Source organism: Zootoca vivipara, chromosome 3 (genome assembly GCF_963506605.1).
Source record: "Zootoca vivipara chromosome 3, rZooViv1.1, whole genome shotgun sequence".
In the NCBI taxonomy this organism is placed as follows: Eukaryota; Metazoa; Chordata; class Lepidosauria; order Squamata; family Lacertidae; genus Zootoca; species Zootoca vivipara.
In genome coordinates, this window is record NC_083278.1 from 19,798,901 (window position 1) to 19,817,549 (window position 18,649).

The 18,649-nt window shown below is 40.3% G+C and overlaps 1 protein-coding gene across 5 annotated transcripts in view; it reads right to left on the bottom strand.

Annotated features, from left to right (window-relative positions):
- The window catches only part of ATAD2B (ATPase family AAA domain containing 2B), a 61,221-nt gene that overhangs the window by 27,778 nt on the left and 14,794 nt on the right, over positions 1–18,649 (bottom strand). For 3 of the 5 annotated variants that reach the window (XM_060272441.1, XM_060272440.1, XM_060272442.1), the window contains exons 6-15: positions 17,572–17,692; positions 17,071–17,187; positions 15,467–15,542; positions 14,805–14,903; positions 14,167–14,278; positions 13,307–13,422; positions 11,862–12,036; positions 10,186–10,274; positions 8,170–8,329; positions 4,406–4,496 (exon numbers count right to left, since the gene is read on the bottom strand). In XM_060272441.1, coding sequence (XP_060128424.1) covers positions 4,406–4,496; positions 8,170–8,329; positions 10,186–10,274; positions 11,862–12,036; positions 13,307–13,422; positions 14,167–14,278; positions 14,805–14,903; positions 15,467–15,542; positions 17,071–17,187; positions 17,572–17,692 — 1,156 coding nt within the window. The remainder of the gene's footprint in view (positions 1–4,405; positions 4,497–8,169; positions 8,330–10,185; positions 10,275–11,861; positions 12,037–13,306; positions 13,423–14,166; positions 14,279–14,804; positions 14,904–15,466; positions 15,543–17,070; positions 17,188–17,571; positions 17,693–18,649) is intronic. The other 2 variants (XM_035109985.2, XM_035109984.2) reach the window with 1 other exon arrangement.

The window sequence follows — 18,649 nt, forward strand, 5'->3', positions numbered from 1 at the left end:
TTGTGATCTAGAGCATACAGAAACGGATCCCTATGCAATTTGCTTCAAACATACTAAGACCAAAAAAAAATTATTCAGCTCAGCTTACTGGAGTACAAGGTCACCACTGCTAGTAGGAGACTTCAGCTAATTAATAATATTCTTAAAAGGTGTTCATAAAGTGACAGGGAACAGTTTCAATTAAAAAAAACACCCCTGTGTGCTAGTTTGAGGTCTTAATTTGAATTATGTCTATGTTTCAGTGGGGAAGTGCAAGGTTCAAAGGCTGGTTCTTCAAAATATTTCAGCTGGAAGTTGAAAGTATGTGAGAGTATTCATTGGGATATATATATCTCACATCAATTGGAAATATAGGTACCCTAGGACACTGGTCTTCAGGACCCACTCGTGGGCTGCAGCCTGATGCAAAGTATGTCACAACAGGAGTTGTTTGTGTTGAAAGCGGATTCTGGGTCTGAAAAAGTTGAAGATAGCTGCCCTAAAAGAATCATTACATGGAGCCTAAATGGCACCCTGATCATGTGTAGAAATTTATTGACAAAAAGCTTATCATGCAATGTGAAAATTTTCAAAGATGACTTGGGGGGGGGACAGAAGGCAAATAGAAATATAAAAGACATCTTCACAGAGAACGGTATGTAATGCAAAAATAAATGTTTTAAAACATTAAAAGTAGAATCAATTTTGCACAGAGCATAAAGACAACAGTGCAAAAGGGCCACTGCAACACCCAAACCTTGTGCCAATTAATTCTATTTCAAGCGATTTGGCTATGACCAAATTGCTAAGTGGCCCAGTTCAGATATTTTAAACCTCCAAACCATAGCTTGGTGAACTGAACAGCAAACATGCTCCGGATAGTACATTCTACACTATGACAATTTCCTCATTCACTTCCTGATTTCTTCCAAGAAGATTTCTGCTAAGAAATCAAAAAACAAGCAAACCTCTAAACCATGGTTTGAAACAATAGTTTGGTGGATTATGAAAACATGGTTTTCAGGCAATTGTGGTTAGCACATATGATATAATTAGCCCAATTCAGGTATCACAGCAAGGGTATGGTGGAGTGGGGGGGATTATCATACAAAAGCACCAGATGAAAAAGCTAATAATAGGAGCACTTGCAAGATCATGGCATGTTTCAAGTCATCCAACTCATCCAGCTTTGGAGGATGAACTGAAAATTACTTCACTTTGGTGCACTGAACAGCACTGAATGCTTTCACTCTGAAAAAGTTGCCTAAAGTGGAACAGAATAGAAGCTGAGACACCTTGACTCAATAAAGAATCTTAAAAATTTTAAAGGAGGAACAGAGAATGACAGCCAAGCTATATGAGAAGAATAAAGGCAGTCTAGGCAGTTATATTTATGGAGTGGTTAGTATATCTTTGGTGGCAAGTACACATAAGAACACAAAAGGAATTCCAGGGTGAGAAAGCACCATTTCAAAACTAATTCACATCTTCAAGTGGGAAGTAAGACCAGTATGGAAAGTTACAAACACCCCAAATAAATAAAATCCAAATATTAGAATTCCATAATGATCAGCTTTGTGTGCTACTTAATTCCATTTTCATTCACGACCTACTGGAGGGAAGGAGGGCAGCATTGATGAAATTGAGAGCTAGCATAAGATTCAAGCATAGATCATAGCAGTTTCTAGGACCTATTGTGTGCCACACCACACTAAAATATAGAGAAGCATAATGGCATTATACAGGATGAAGCAGATGTTCTCAGAAACTAGAATAACTGAAGTAAACTGAAGCTATGCGTTAAAAAGAATTGACAACACTGTTATCAAGTGGAAGGCAAGGGGGGAGATTTTAATTCACACATGAACATGCACTAAAAAAACAAGGCTATCGAGGCTAAGATATTTACGTCTAGTTTTGCTACCAAATTATGAAAGATCAATTACAACATAAGCTATTGCACACTGGAGCAACCAGACTGATTATCAATTATTTTTATCTATTTTAAGTGCAGAAGTGTTTATTGATTGCTTAGTTAGAAAAAAGGCACAGATGATATTCACATGCAGTGAATATGCCTGAATGATACCACGAACAAATTAGAGGAACATTTCAGTTGAAGATACCTGTACTATGAAAACTAATGTCTATAAATTAATTATTAAATAAAATTTGGAGGTAACTTGAGTGATTTCTATTTGAAGTGTAAAATTCTGTAATAATTTCTTGAGAACCATTGGGCAAGTAATAAATCCTGTTTTCAAAAGAGCTGGGTACAGAAATTGAAACATAATTTATAAGTTTATTCTAAAGGCTTGTTTGTGACCAAACCCATGCAAGGACAGGTTTTCCTCGTGCCAAACTGATTAAAAACCCACGGTGTTATTGTAGCTTTCATTTAAATGTATGGCTTGATTCACTTGCATGAGCCATTTTAAAGCTATGCCCTCTGAAAAACCTGTTTTGACAGTGGCTTAGCAGGGCTAGGATTATGTTGGGTTAATTTGCTGAAAGACACTGCTGGGTCCATGGCTTGATAATGTATTTTGATCCCTTCCAGTCTGATCCCTATCTCAACTATTTTTATTGGTACTTGATTACTTCTGCTTTATTTTGACAGAACTGGCTTTTTAAATGATTTCACACAAATTTGCGTTTATTTTTCTTGAAACTGGATTACTTTTCTTAAAAGTCCCACATAAAAATTCTGAGGTGCAAGTTAAAAACAAAAACCCAATCAAACTCCGCTTATAACCAAAGTATGTTAGCCTCAAGAAACCAGCCCTGATGACTATAGGACCTGTAATTCAAAATCTTAAAACAAATCTAAGCATTAAGATGTCTAAGCATAATGCTAGTGATTGCTCCCAATCCATGACTTTTTTCAGATAATTCAGTCATCATTTTCTTCTTTATGCTATCAAAGTTGGGAGAGTTCTGACTTTAAGATAACCCACAAGGGGTGAACAGCAAAGTGTTTAGCAGCTGCATCAAATTAAGGGCTAAGCAAACGTGTTTAAATGGTCCCAATGAATTTTCAAAATGCTGAATAAATAGGCTAAACATTCCAAGCCCATTTGACAAAAAATGAGACAACCTCTTTGCGAATGATAGGAACTAGATTTCTTGTCTAATTTGATCTGTCACCACAGCTTACAAGTTTCACATCTAACAATTGCACTGCAACTGCAGGATTTAAAATATAAATCTAATTTCAGAGGAAAAAGCAGAGCACAAGCTCTGGGATATTTTTCCCGTTTAATTAAACAGATTTTCCCTTCAAATCCAATTGGTTACACCACTGTAAAGGGAACGTTTTCTTATAAGATATCCAAGTCATGTCGTTGAAATATTAATAATTTTTCAAATAGAAATATGGTCACAAAATGAAGGGACCAAAATTCTATTTTGCTATCATCTACCTTCTACTAAATGGTTTTTGCAGAATCTCTAGAAGAATCTATGTGAAATGGGGTTTGGCACATGCTTTCTTACAGGCAAAGCTTAATTTGTCATTTGCTGGATATTTTGTTTTCTTCTCACCAGAAGATGTTGGGGTCTTTGCAGATCAAAAGTGGAGGAATGCTGCTTCGAAGGTAGATGTTCCTGTGGATGAAGAGGATAATTCGGATGTACAGTAGCTGACTAAATGGATGGTGTTCAATTTAAAATTTTACTGTTTTGATGTAGCAGACCCAATGACCTGATGTTGTGGTTTTCCTAAAAATTGTTGACTAGCAGCATAAGATTGACAGAAGATGAAAAATTGTTTGGAAGAGGCTATGGTTATTTGTTTAGGGTTGATTTATTATGTTAACACATCTCACTTTTTCTAACCTACTGATTTTATAGTATAGTTGCTAGTATGGTAAGGCTTATTTTTTTTTTTGAACAGCCAATCTACTACTCAGTATTTCATGTCTGGTGCTCCATAGTATGTTTCAGATATCCACAGTGTCCAACTTTAGAGAAAGAAATACCTATTCTGTAACTAGCATACTCTTAAAAGTCTTGAGGATTCTTAGCTCAGTTGCCTTACAGAACTCTTTAGCATCCACACATGTAGGGAACCATTTTTATTTTTTTATTTTTTGTAATATAAAAAGAGCTGCCATTGTCCTCTGGAAGACCAGTATCCCATAAGCTGGGTAGCTTTGCATATTCAGTCCTATAAAGGGATAATCAATCATGCCAAAGTTTTCGACATATAAATTGTCTTATAAAGGATCTGTGGTGGTAACAGGAAACATTAGTTAAGATAGTATATGAGCAATAAATTAGTATATATTTCAATTTTCTATTATGTTTTAATAGGACATACGTACATAATTTTATAAGCACACATTAAGGACTCTTACAAAGTAAAGAAAAAACCTTTCGAGAGCAAAAACATCTAAAGTGAAAGCATTAATATGATACCACTCACCGACACATTTTTCCGCTAATTCTTCTAAAAAATCATCTGACAATTTTGGGTTCCAGTCCCTGGTATGTATTTGGAATATGTGCTTTCTTGCCTTAGAAAGAAAGAATAAATTCAGTATTAAGAGCTGCATCACAATATATCAAACCTATCACTTGCATGAACAAGTTAATCAACTAACTTAAATATGCACCCCCCTCTTATTATTATTTATTAACACACTTTTATATCACCTTTTGACTCTTACAGGCCAGATCCACCATGAGGTTTGGGGGGGGGGGAATACAATACACAATTAACAGATTTAAATCAAAACATTAAAACCAAGAATAGCCACTGCGAATTAAAAGCTGCTTAAAGTCAGTTGAATTGTACAATGCTTTTATTCCCGGCCCAAAAGTCTTCAAGGGGTGGGACCAGTCTAACCTCTCTAGATACAGAATTCCATAACAGGGATGCAGCCACAGAAAAGACATTGTCTCGTGTCCTGACCAGATCCTTTATTGTGCTGGGGAAAGGAAGTGGCACTCTTCTCAGAGTTGATCAATTTAAGTTAATGGGAATGATCTCAACCTAAGAACAGGTTCACACGGGAGGCAGTGGTCATTCAAATATTGTGCCTTAAGTCACTTAGGGCCTTATAGGTCACAGCACAAGCAAATAAGAAGCCAGTACAGTTCATATAAGGCTGGTGTAATATAAAGTAGTCTGAAAATACTCTAATCTAATCTAATAGTCCAGTGATCTGGTGGCTGCAAATTGCACCAGCTGCAGTTACTGAACACTGGACAGCCCAACACAGCGCTCATTGTGGTAATCTACCCAGAAGGTGACCAATGCATGTATTACTGAGGCCAGATTGAACTTCTCTAGGAAGAGATGCACCCAGTGAATCAGACAAGGCACTCTTGGTCACAGAACTTACCTGAACATCAGGAGCACCCCTCCCAAGCTGACCCTGAACCTTCATAGGAATTTAAAAGTATCCAGGACAAGCTGCATTCTCAGTCCTGAATTAGCCCATCTACTGGCCAAAACCATCCCTGCCTTGTCTAGACAAAGGCTCAACTTGTTAGCCTGCATCCTGTCTTCACTGCTTCCAGGCAACATTGCACAGCTTCCACAATCTCCTTGGCATTAATTGACAGGGAGAGATAGAGCTGGGTATTATTGGCCTATTGATGAGACCAGGGTCAGCAAACTTTTTCAGCAAGGGGCTGGTCCACTGTCCCTCAGACCTTGTAGGGGACCGGACTATATTTTGAGGGGGGAAATGATGCAAGAGCACCACAAGCCCTACGAGCGGCAGGGGCTGGTGGTGGCAGGACGATGAACGGCACACGAAAGGGCTCCAGAGAGGGGCTACTTAAAATGGCAGCCGCTCGAGCGCAGCTGCTGCTGCTGGCACCAACAAAGCCCAGCCCCCTTCCTCTTCCAGGCAGGGTGGGGAGAAGTCAGGAGGGAGGGAGGGAGGAGGCGGCGCCGGAGGCGGCGCCGTGTGAGGGAGAGGGAAAGAACATGCATGCTGGCGACCCACGCGGCGATTCCCAGACTCTCCGCAGGCGAGATCCAGAAGGCAATTGGCCTGATCCAGCCCGCGGGCCTTAGTTTGCCGAAAAGACCCAATCCCTAGATCAGTGGTGGCAAACCTATGGCACGCGTGCCAGAGGGGGCACTCAGAGGCCTCTCTGTTGGCACGTGCGCCACTGCCCAAGCACAGAGCCGTCAGAAAGCAAAGGCAGCGCATCAAGTCCTCAGCTCAACTTGGGCAGCCGGAGTGCCATGTGCGCAGCGGGTCGACGCAGGAAACTGTGCAGCAGGAGCGGGATGTGATGCCAGACAGGGCGCCGACTCTCTCCAAAACAGGGGTCACAGCTATTCTTTGGCCCAATTGTTCAGTGCACCCAATTGCGAGGAGGCCTCCGGAGCATATTGTTGTAATTAGTATTCTGCGCGAGCATGTTGCAAAATAGTACCAGCAATGATTATGGTGGGCCCTCAGTTTTGGATGATGCACAAGCAGGACAATAAAGAGCTGAAATCTCCAAACTGGCCCGTCTGCTGCAGTGCCTTTAGGGCTCCTCTTCCTCAGCCACTCCGCACGGGATGCCCAGACTGAGAGGGTGCCCCCGTGGCCAGGGAGGCGCAAAGGGAAGGGCTGGGTGGGGCATTGGTCCCATTCGGATACATGACACCATCGCCAAGCAGGCGCTCGTGTTGTTTTCAGAGGCTGGGCGTGGATCATCATGGGACTTGTGTCCAAGTAGAAGAGCCTCAGATGGGGCGTCGGTGTGTGTGTGTGCAAAACAGAGCCACAACCCCCAGGGCGTGCGTTTTCCCTTGGGGAGCCTCCACTGTGGGTGGGGAGGCCACAGCGTTCTGCACACGCTCAGAGGCGTGCTGCTGCATTGGTGGGCCACCGAGAGTACATACTGAGCAGCTGCCTTCCTCCTCCTCCTCCTCCTCCTCCTGCTCCTGCTCCTGCTCCTGCTGCGAGGTTGAGGCATTACACACCCTGCGTAGGGGCCAGTCGGGGCTGGGTGAGGGAGCGGGGCTAGCACATGGGGCAACCCCTGGGGCCCTTTCAAGAAACGAGGCTCTGCATGGGCTCAGAGGGCAACACCAAGAACGCTTCCTTGCTTGGGGCTGCAGCTTAAAAGCAGGGAATCCTTAAAGTGTGGAATTCTCTGCCAAATAATTTTAAGTCAATGAAAGCACTTGGGATTGCTTTCCTTACTTTGTTTGGATCATCTTAATGCAAACTTTTACCTTTCAATAAAAAGTTGTTTGTATCATTGAAAGCTCTGTTATTGTGTTTTTCTTTTAAGACAAAAGATGTTAATGTAAGAGTTGTTTTCTCTAAACTAAAATCTCAGTGTTCAAGTTAAATGGCTGTGTTGGCACTTTGTGATAAATACAGTAAGTGGGTTTTGGGTCTAGGCACTCTGTCTCTAACAGGTTCGCCATCACTGCCCTAGATAGTCTCTCCAAGCTCACTTTTGTTCCCAAAGTAACTGAAATCTTGGTATGAGTATATAAAGAATTTTACAGACAAATTGGTTAACTTATGCCCTTTCATTTAATCCAAACTAATTATGTGCTTCCCCATTTAATTTTTAACAAGCAGTTTATTACTGCAGAAAAATACCACAAACATGATTATTCAGACAGTATAATAGAAAACTAATACTTCAAAGGAGGACTTCAATAAAGATAAGTTAATACAAAAGAATATAGGAGAATATAATTCTGGAAAACAATTTTTAAAAATGTATGTTGCTGGCTATTTCTAGTAAGATGTACACCCATTCATATCAGGAAGGAGTGAACTAGTATATTTATTCTCAGACAAAAGCCGAGTATAAGAATGGTGGCATGAAGGAAGCCATGAACTTTTACTGATATGGTTTACCTACAGAGGTTATTTTTTCAAATGTAATGTAAGATGACTATCTGGCACTATTAGGTTCTCTTAGTTTAAAAAATTATGGTAGCTTACATGAGAGCCTGCCCTACCATTAGGCAGATGAGGCAGCTCCCTCAGACTTTGGAAGCGCAGCAAACTGTTACCTTGCTGTTTACTGACCTGCAACAGGCATTAAAATGTCTCTGGTCAGTCCTGGTTTACCTATTTGAATTTGTATCATTTAATGCTGACTTATTTGTTGTACTTTGTATTGTGCTTTCAATTAGCTTCTAATGTTGCCCTGGGCTCTTGAGAGGAAGGGTGGGATATAAGAAATAAAATAACAACTTCATATTCTTACCTTTTGATCAGGCAGGCTAAAAAGAAATTCCCTGTCAAAACGACCAGGTCTCCTGAGTGCTGGATCTATAGAATCAAGTCTGTTTGTAGCACCAATGACAACGATTTCTCCTCTGTTGTCTAATCCATCCATGAGAGCAAGTAGAGTAGACACTATAGAGCTAAAACAACATTTCAACCGCATTTTTAGGGAGAACGTTACAAAAAATGTAAATACAGTCATTAAAAATGTTTTAACCATCCTAAATAAAAGACATGGATAACCATGACATGTATGGCAAAACCAAATTAAGCCATTCACAAATGGAAGGGTTCCTTCTTTCCTTGGAAGACTCTTGATTTGGCAGAGATATTCTGCTGGCAGAAAGGGGAACGCAATTCAGAATCCTTCTCTCGTAAAATCCCCCCTCCCTTTTGATGGGTCCCCCATGTCGGCCCCCAGCCACGCCGGTATGGTGATATGCGGCCCTGCTCAGCGTGAGTAGAGTACATATAAAGAGCCATAAAGTAGATTTATTACTACTTTATTTAGGGCTATGTACAAAGTAAAATCGGGAGCTCGGCATCTCTGCTTCCAGTCACATTAAGAGACAGAAGTGAATGTGAAGTGAGTACAATAACATCACGTGAGGAGAAAGGAAGATAAATACAGCTTCCTTTCCCACAGGAAAAGTCAGACACACAATCCATACCATTCCTCACTGCTTGAGCAGATCGGTGTACAAAAATCCCAACACCCCAACCCTCTGCAGAAGATTTTCAGAGGGTACAAAGGTGTTTCATTGTGAAGGAAAGTAAGAAAAATCATCGTCCGCTCCTACCAGCAGGAGAGCCAGAGTCAAACACTGCTTGCAGGAGATTGGATCCCAGCCAAGGTTAGCAACACTATATTTATGAACAACATAAGCATTTGAAAAGAACTATCATTTTTTGGTGTTGCTCATAGACAAGGCCTAAGTATGCGAGTAACAAGCATTCGATCCCAAAAGGCATAATTCTGAATATGTCTTCTCACAAAGTTATGTTGTAGCCCAGGCATCCCCAAACTGCAGCCCTGCAGATGTTTTGGCCTACAACTCCCATGATCCCTAGCTAACAGGACCAGTGGTCGGGGCAGATGGGAATTGTAGTCCAAAACATCTGGAGGGCCAAAGTTTGGGGATGCCTGTTGTAACCCATTATTGAACAAAGAAGAGTTTCTTTTATGCCCTGACAATGCTCCACAGAGAAGCAAAGTAAAGAGCAATCCTTAACCTGTTTCTGTTTGATCCTTGCCCACCCACACAAAGTCTGGAGAAGGAAAAACTTTCTCTTTACTGACATAGCCAAAGAGATATACCAGCTACCTTTTGCCTATCACTACTGCTGCAGGGCGAATTTCCAATCTATTCACAGCTGCATTTGAGCCCCACAGCCCTTTCCACCATATAATGTACCACTGACAAGCACCCAGGGAGCACAGCCGCATCACTTTGTGCACAATTCCTGTATCAGTTATACACCAGTGATCAAATAAGTTGCTAGAATTAAAATGAAGCTTACCTTGCAGAAGCTAACAAAAAATATTTTGCTCACAGGAGATAAAAGTTTTTTGGGGGGGATCCAGTTAAACCATTTAGAATGTTCTGCTGACAATCTGCTTACTAGTAGTTTTCATGTTGCGTTTTATTTATCATATTCACCGACCTAAATATTTATGGGTGGTATTCAACAAAGTGCTTCCACTAGCACAAGAACCTTTGATTGCATAACAGAATTTCCCCTCCCTCTCCTCTCCTTGCAAACCCCTTAAATCTGTTCTGACGTGTCCCCCAACCCTCCACAGAAGATCTGTGGAAGGCACGGGGAGCGTGCAGGGAAACTCAACTGTGCAAGTGGAAATCCTTGTGCTTGACAAAGCCCTTACTTGGATACCACCCTATGCACTTAATATGAAAAGGTGTTGGATCTACCATTGTGTGAGCAATGAAATTGTGGAGCCAACACAAGATATTCAGAAGTAATACACTAGGATTACCTGTGAATCTGGTCCTGCCTGCTAGAACGGACTGGGGCCAATCCATCGATTTCATCAAAAAAGATTATGGATGGCCTCATCAGGTACGCCTGGTGAGCAACAAACAGTTTTAGTTAAAAAAAAACACAAGAAAAGCATTTGTTTATAATGCCAAGGACTAAGCCTACCTGTACCTTTATTTAATGTCTAACTTGAATTGCTGTCCTTCTGGGTAAACCCACTCTGGTCAGAAATCTAAAGTTCACCAACTGAAGGTGTTCACTGATCAAATGCATTTTACTAAATGGCAACAGCAATAATAGTACAGATTCAGGATGTTGTTAAAAGAGGGGGAAATAAACAGGTTGTTTCTCAAATTCTGCAAGATTACATTCATAAGTCTACCTCCTCTCCCATGCCAGTCATACAAGTACCATTAAATATTTTCTTTTTGTGAGAGCCAAGATTCACTTTCAACAGTTCATCTGCTTGGAGGGAATTGTAAATGTTGATCTATGCTCATATGAGTTGGTCCAGAGTATCACTGCAGCAGGCAAAGCAGAAGTGCAATTCTTCCTATGTTCAGCTGAGAGGCATGAGCTGTCAGGGTAACATCCCTCATATTCTAATCAAGGTAAAAAGAAGCTGCAGCAAGTTTTTTGCTCAAACAACCTGCTCCTATTTCTTTCCAAGCAGGTACACCCAACGGATCCAACAAAAAGAAAAGTTTGATGAACACACTATAAAAAGAGAACAAGCCTCAAATTTTCAATTACACAGAGCATTCTTTGTCCTCTTGTACGTTTCTATTCTAGGAATTCACCTAAGTCAACTTGTTATTTAGTATTCTAAGAAAAACCCGACAGCTATTTCTAACAAAATCTGACAATTATAGTGTTTGATCTTAGTTTTCATTCTGCTCATGGAAGGACTGCTTCTGTTCATGGGAAGACCCCTTCCATAGACAGAAGATCCTGCATTTTATGTAGCAAGAAATTAGGCTCCATTCCATACAGCTGAGTTCCATCAGTACATTGAATATGCTAGTACAGTAAATGAAAGCTTTAGACAATCAAGATAATACGTTTCAAATGTTTCCTTTGTTTCTTTTTATATCATCTGCCAACACAGTGCAATTAAGTACTGCTATAAGAAATTAGGGATATGAGAAAATTTGCCTGTTTTGATTTTCAGAGTGAAAGCAATTGTGGGGGGAGGATGTGTCCCAAAGTAAACTTAAGGCTGAAATCCTATCATTACTTTACTAGGAGTAAGCCCCATTAATCTTAATGGGACTTTCAGCAGACCTACATAGGAGAATTGGCTTTAATGTCCCTTTTGTGCTTGTTAATGTGAAGCCATTCTTGCCTACACTTTGCTGCTACTTAAATAAAAACCCCTTTCCTCTCTTCCTGCAGTGATTCCAGCAAAAGTTCCTGTAGAAAATATGATGATGCTATGACATTATGTAGCTAATCCGATTTGGCAACGTGGCCTCACCAACTGCAAATGAAGATAGTTCAGAGCAAGAGCAGTGCTCCCTAGATTTTATTTCCCTTCCTGTGTGAATAGGTGAATTTTTACCCCCTTTTGACATCCCTGCCTCCAGAATCACAGCCTCCAATGAAAACGTTTCTGACAAGCACTCCCATCCTGTTTTGGTTGAAACTATCAAAGAGATAATGTTGTGTACTAACTTGATCGAAGAGGAGTCGAAGTTGTCGTTCAGATTCACCAACCCATTTGCTGAGACAGTCTGCTCCTTTCCTCATGAAAAAAGCAACTTTTCTCTCCCCTTGTGTGCATTCATTGGCCAGAGCTCTAGCTACCAAGGTTTTACCTGTTCCAGGAGGACCATAAAACAAACAGCCCCTGAAGACAAATGGATAAATATAGTAATCACTATTTCTTTGTTTCTTGTTCGATGCAGAAATATTTGTTACCCACATGGTAGGAATGCCAATAGTGAAGTGCCCAACATTCTTTTTCAGGTATGTTCTTTTTTTGTTTGCGAATGTGATAATTATTCTCTCTGTTCCAAATCATATAAAGAGAAAGGTAAGTCTATCACTTCTTGTTGATATGTCAGCTGCCAGGCCAGTGGGTTATAGTGCAATATCACAGATTAAAATATCACAATATCATCAGATATATTTCTAAAGACTGATTGCCAAGAGGAAAAGTTTTTACTGGTAAGATTAGAATCCGAACATCTCTCTCTCTCTCTCAAGTTCTCTTACCCTTATGCAAATCTACCCAATATATTTATTTCATAAAAATTTATACACCACCTTACTGTAAAAACCTCAAAGCAGTTTACAAAATGAGGGAAAGGGCAGAGAAAATCAATTAAGGCACAAGAGGAAAAGTAGAGTGTTGATTCTATGGTTTAACATATTGGTTCTGTTAGATTAGCTCCTGCTGCACAAGTTTGCCATGTCGTGAAACCCTTTTTTGCCAACTTCTTGTAGTTATTTTAAAGGCTCTGACTAACACATATCATCTCCTCTGACATCACTGCATGAATCTCCAAAAATGCAGTAACTTCTTTCACCAGTCCGATTAAAACCAAAATGCTACTATGCTTTAGACCACACACAAAAAGCCGCCTCTGCTTTATTCTTCAGAAAGGGCCTGACACACACATTTGCAAAAGAAAAGCAAATGTTTGGTTCAGCAGTCCTTTCACATTAACTCCCCCTTTTTAACCACAGCAACAAGCTATAGAGGTCCTGACCATCATCCAGTAAAATCCCTTAGGTATATTTGAGCAAACTAAACTTTTTTTTTTAAACCCAGTTGTACACTCTTCAAATTACTTTTGCAATCACCACCCCATCACAGCTCCAAGTCAACTGGATCGAGCCAAATACATAGCTCTTCTAATTGTATGTATTGGAATTAACTTAATCTGAACTTTACAACTAGTTGTGCTGAATGGTTTCTTCAAGAAACAAGTGAAGGGTGGACTTAGCCTGCCGAATAGTCCCTTCAACACCACTCTTCATTCACCTGTGTTGACATCTTGGGGCAAGTGGCATAGTACATCCCAGAGTCTGCTAAATTCTTTCTCAAGCATGATATATTAAAACAATATACGTCAAATACAAAAAAAAAATATGAAGGGGGAAAATCTACCTACCTTGGAGGCTGAATTTTGAATTTTTCAAATATTTCAGGATAAAGAAGAGGAAATATGACCATTTCCTTAAGTGCATGAATATGATTGCTCAGTCCACCTATGCTATCAAAGCGCACCTGAAAGGGAGATAAATAGTATTTTTAGCTATTGGTTTCATGTATAATCAACATAAGCTTATAACAGGGGTGAGGAACAGGATCCAGGCAGTGGGCCGGATCCCCACCTCCCGGATCATTCCCCACCATGGCCATTTTGATAGTGGACAGAGTCTCCCAAGTGTCAGTCATCTGACATCAAGGGATCCCAGAAGAAAAAAATCTTCTGCAGGTACAGCACCTGCCATACCTATAGAAGATCCTTTGGCATTGCTGGTTTCAATTCAAGACAGCAATGCAAAGGGGCACTTGTGCTAACTGCCAGCCCCAATGGAGTACTCCGCAGCTCAGCTGACTGCTGCAGGCTTGCTGTCACCACTGATCAGCTGATTGACACTGACAACAAGTCTCCCCTACTAAGGTACAAACAGGAGCATTTTAAGGCTCCCAACTGTTCTCTGGTACCCATGCTTCCACTTGCCCTATTATCTAACGTATTAGGTACGGGACAGGTAGGCATTCACAACCAGGTAACGTATTATGTCAGGTACAGAACAGTTTTATTAAACTATGAATTTATTTTTAACTTTGGATGTGTAATTTATGGTTTCCTTTTTTTTGAGTCAGCAATATACAGTACAACACAACGAGTGCTGATTTTATTAACCAACTCATTATGCATTTATTTAAGCTTCGGATTAGCAATTCCGATTAGTTTGTTGTAAAATAGATGTATAGTTATGAAGACAAATAGATGGAGCGCACCGATTTGTCAAGAATCATAGGATCTACATCAGCCAAACTTGCACCAACTTTCACTCGTTCACGCAGGATTCCACAGGCCAAGTCTTCTGCTCTGAAGTTCATAGGCAGACATCTGTTTCAATACAGATACAAAAACAGCACCCAATTAGGTCACATTCAATTTCACAGTGAGCAGGGTTGCCATCCAATGTATGTCAAGTGGAAAACTATACGATGTTTCAATATGTCCCAACATAATACTAATAACTTCAGTCACCAGAGGAAAAGTGTCGCTAAGTGTCAGGGACAAAGAACGAAAAGACTAATTTACAAGAAGTAGTATGAGTATGACACATGCAAAGATACAAAATCTGTACGATAAAAAAGTATAAACCACATGGTTTGCAAGCAAAGTCTCAGACTACATCCCAGGCATCTTTAATTTAAAAAGCACTTAGGGAGCAGACCGGGAAAGACCCCAATCCTGAGACCATGCAGACTTGCTGCCAGTCAGAGCAGAGAATACTAGACTAGATGAGCCAATTATCCAAGTCAGAATAAGGTAGTTTTGCATGTCTGACAAGCTTCACCAAGTATAGTGAAGCTATTATTCTCCAAGCTATTATTCTCCAAGGTTGAGAAGAAGAACAAAAAATTACCTGTTCCTTGCTCTTGCCATGCTCTTAGATTTTCTTCTTTCAAAGCGTTCTTCATCTGAAGAGGTTGTATCACTGCTATGAATAGCATGCTTCTTTCTCCTATGGAAGCAACAAAAGTATTTCACTGAAGAACAGCATGTATTCAGCATTCCAATGCTAACAGTTAAGAACGCCAAAAAAATGTAGTAAGCAGAGAAAACCACCTTATCTTCATACACTGAACTGGACCAGTTTCTTGTGAAAGGAACTGAACTGAAAGGAACCCTGCTTCATCAGCATGTAAGACTGGAAGCTTTTACTTCTATTTTTATTAACTGCAGGTTGTCATTTTATCGAATTCCAACTAACTATGGTTAATCTTAAGCATGATTTGTTCGAAACAGGAGAATTCAAAGCTCTAGTTTATAATGATATCTGAAATGTTTCACTATGGTCTGGTTCTGTTGCGACTTGATCTAATAAACCATGATATATTAGACCAAGTTTATTAACGCCAATGTACTTCCTGCTCCCCTATGTGTGTGTTACAGAAACATCTTTTTACATCTCTTTACATCTTTGGGGGGGAAGTGACTTGGGGAAGAGAAACTGGTGCCCATGGCACTCTCTCAAAATTCCAAATGTATCTTTATGCCCCAAAAAGTTGGTGACCACCGATTTACCTAATATGGCTTCTTCTTGCAGGAGATCTATGTATATCAAACAACGCATTGTCCCTTTTCTTCTGGTGTGCGGGCACTGGAGAAGACAAACCAATTTGAAAAACAATACAAATTTGTGTACTATTGTTTTTATTTTCTTACCGATTTACACAAACAACTACAGTGGTACCTCGACTTACGAAGACGATCCTTTCTGCGGCGCTCTTTGTAAGTCGAAGTCTTCGGTTGTCGAAGCGTCCTGTGCATGCGTGAAGTGCGATTTTGTGCTTCTGCACAGGCGCAGAACACACGCGCGCAGCAAAAAAACTTCCAGGGTTGTCGACTTCGTAAGTCGAAACCTTCGTTAAGTCGAGGCATTCAGATGTCGAGGTACCACTGTACATGCTTACTGTTAGGTATCTTGCAAAAGCTCAGAACTTTATGTAAGCAAGCAAGCAATAAATAAACAACTTTTTAAAAACTCCAGCATCCTCTTTTCTCCAAATCAGTTTTCTCAAATCTAGGGTTGCTATATTGCAAAAAATAGCTTTATTTACAAAATCGCCAAGAAATTGGATGTTTTTGAGCTATTTCTGAGGAAATTCAGCAAAAACAAGAATGCCGGCATGGGCTGCCATATGTCCGGATTTTCCCCAGACGTTTTGAAAATTTTCGCCCAAACACTGCTTGCAGCTGCAGTATCCCAGGTATGTCCGGGAAATTCTGGATGTATGGCAACCCTACTCAAATCACACTCATTTCTTTAAGACGTATGTACAACTTCCACTGGATTGCTCCCAAAATATACAAGTATAAATACAAGTTAAAAGGTGCAACCGAGCAGATTTCCTATTTAAATTAATTATGGGCTCTCCCACTTCTTTAAAGAAGAGGAAACTTGTTGTCCTCCAGCTGTTGCTGGACTATGAGCTCCAATCGTCCCTGAGCACTGGCTATGCTAGCTGGGGTTGATGGGATCTGGAGTCCGACAATTGGAGAAACACAGATTTCCCATCACTGCTGCACGCAGCAAGAGGGTAGAGAGAAAAGGAGTCACACAGGAGAGCAAAGTCCTACTGCTAATCTCATCATACCTAAATGGCAGAGGTTTTACAAGAATTGTCAGTGAAACAGACACACAGTTAGAACCATACATAATTCATTCTGAATAGCTGGAAGGTTAGATGCCTTTTTCTTAACTGTGGTTTGACATTTTATCCAAACCAACAAGTTAACATTAACTTGAAGCCATGGTTTCAAACAAACCAGTCTATTTTAACCATGGTTTGTTAGTCTAGGATGTTATAAGAAGCCATAATTACAAAAAAGAAAAAGCACCTGACCTCCTTCCAGCTATTCATTCGGAAGGAAGAACGCATGAGCTCGAGGCTTGCCTAAGCTCATTGAGTATTGCTGTAGTGCAACATGCAAATGCGGCAATAATGTCTCAAAGAACACCCAGTGCAAAAAGAAAAATATTATGAAAGGAACTTGGGCTTCCAGCAGTTAAAAAAATAGTCTGGTAAAAAGGTACCATTTCTCTTGCTATGCATTGAAGACAGCCTGACCAACACAGCTACTAAAATTAAGGAAGAGTGGTGTGCATGTTTATGCTTCTCTCTTACCTATAGGAGGCGCTTGGTATCTGTCCACTGTTTTTCTTTGTCTCAGGTTATATGGACGATCGTTTTCTTCTCCCTCTGCCTCCTCTACTTCAATATCTCCATCTTCTTCTTGAGATTCTAGAAATAAAAGGCAAATAAAGAATTTATACAACTTCATTGCAGACTCTTGTAAAAGGATTCTTGTTAATTTGTAAAAATGATTCTGATAGATAGATAGATAGATAGATAGATAGATAGATAGATAGATAGATAGAATTTGGTCACAAAGAGTATTTTCATAATATATCAGGATAAATTTTATCACAGGTGATAAAGAATTTAAAATCAATCCGTTCAGTAAATTGACTGAATATGTACAGAGTAGAGATTGTTTTGGTCTGTGGGATATAACTAAATAAATTTAAAGATATCAGCAATTCCATGACTATATAATCTTGTAACCCCTATATTGGCTTTTTACACAAACATTTTCAATATCACCTACAAAGGTAGCTAGCTAACCTCTGTCATTACCTTCTTCTTCCCCTTCTGTGGAAACTTCATGGTGGTTCTGGATTCCATAGCTATTTCTCCTCAGTGATTTCCTCCTCCTCTTGACACGTGAATACATATCCATGTTTTCCTGGAATAAATATAATATCATAATAATCTGCATTGTAAAAAGAGAAACACACATCATCTGGGAAGTGTTCAAGGTGGGAAATACCTGTATATTCCGGCGTATAAGATGACTGGGCGTATAAGACGACCCCCAACTTTTCCATTTAAAATATAGAGTTTGGGATATACTCGCCGTATAAGAAATACGACCCGGCGTATAAGACGACCCCCGACTTTTGAGAAGATTTTCCTGGATTAAAAAGTAGTCTTATACGCAGGAATATACAGTAAGTGCTGCTTGGGACCATAGGCAATTATAAATCAGCTACTGACATTGAAGACACAGTGAGCATGTTATCATTTCCCTACTACTACAACATCAAGACCAACAAAACAAATTTGTTACAGCATGTATATTCACAAGGCTTATGCCATACAAAAATATTTGCTATTGTAATAGTGGAGCATCTGCTATTGAACAAGCGTTCACATTTTTGGGAAAGGAGCACATTCAGCATTCTGGAACTTACAGGTGGTGCACAGTGCAAGTGCCCCCAATTATTCTGTTCAAATTCTTTGGTTTTCTTGCCACCATGCAGCAATGGGATGCCCACAGAGATGCTGCCCAAAGGTTGGGAGCCACAGAAAGGAACCAGAGACTCTGGGATTCTACCACACAGAGCTACAGCTTCCCAGTAGCCAATAGGGTTGCTTGGGAGGGCGGGGCTGTTGCAACTTAGCCAGCTCATAAAAGAGGAAGCCTTGTTGCCTCATCAATTGGCTTTCACTTACCAAGCCATTTGCCACTACATTTCAACAGTTGTGAAAGTCTGCTGAGTTGTCGGAGATAGGAACTAGGACAACTCCCTGAGCTATTACTAGCTGTCAAACGTGCTGTTGTACTGTTCGAGGGGGGCCTCAAGAAATCACAGGAACAATACAGGCCCTGACCACTCAACAGTAGAAAAAAACAACAGCT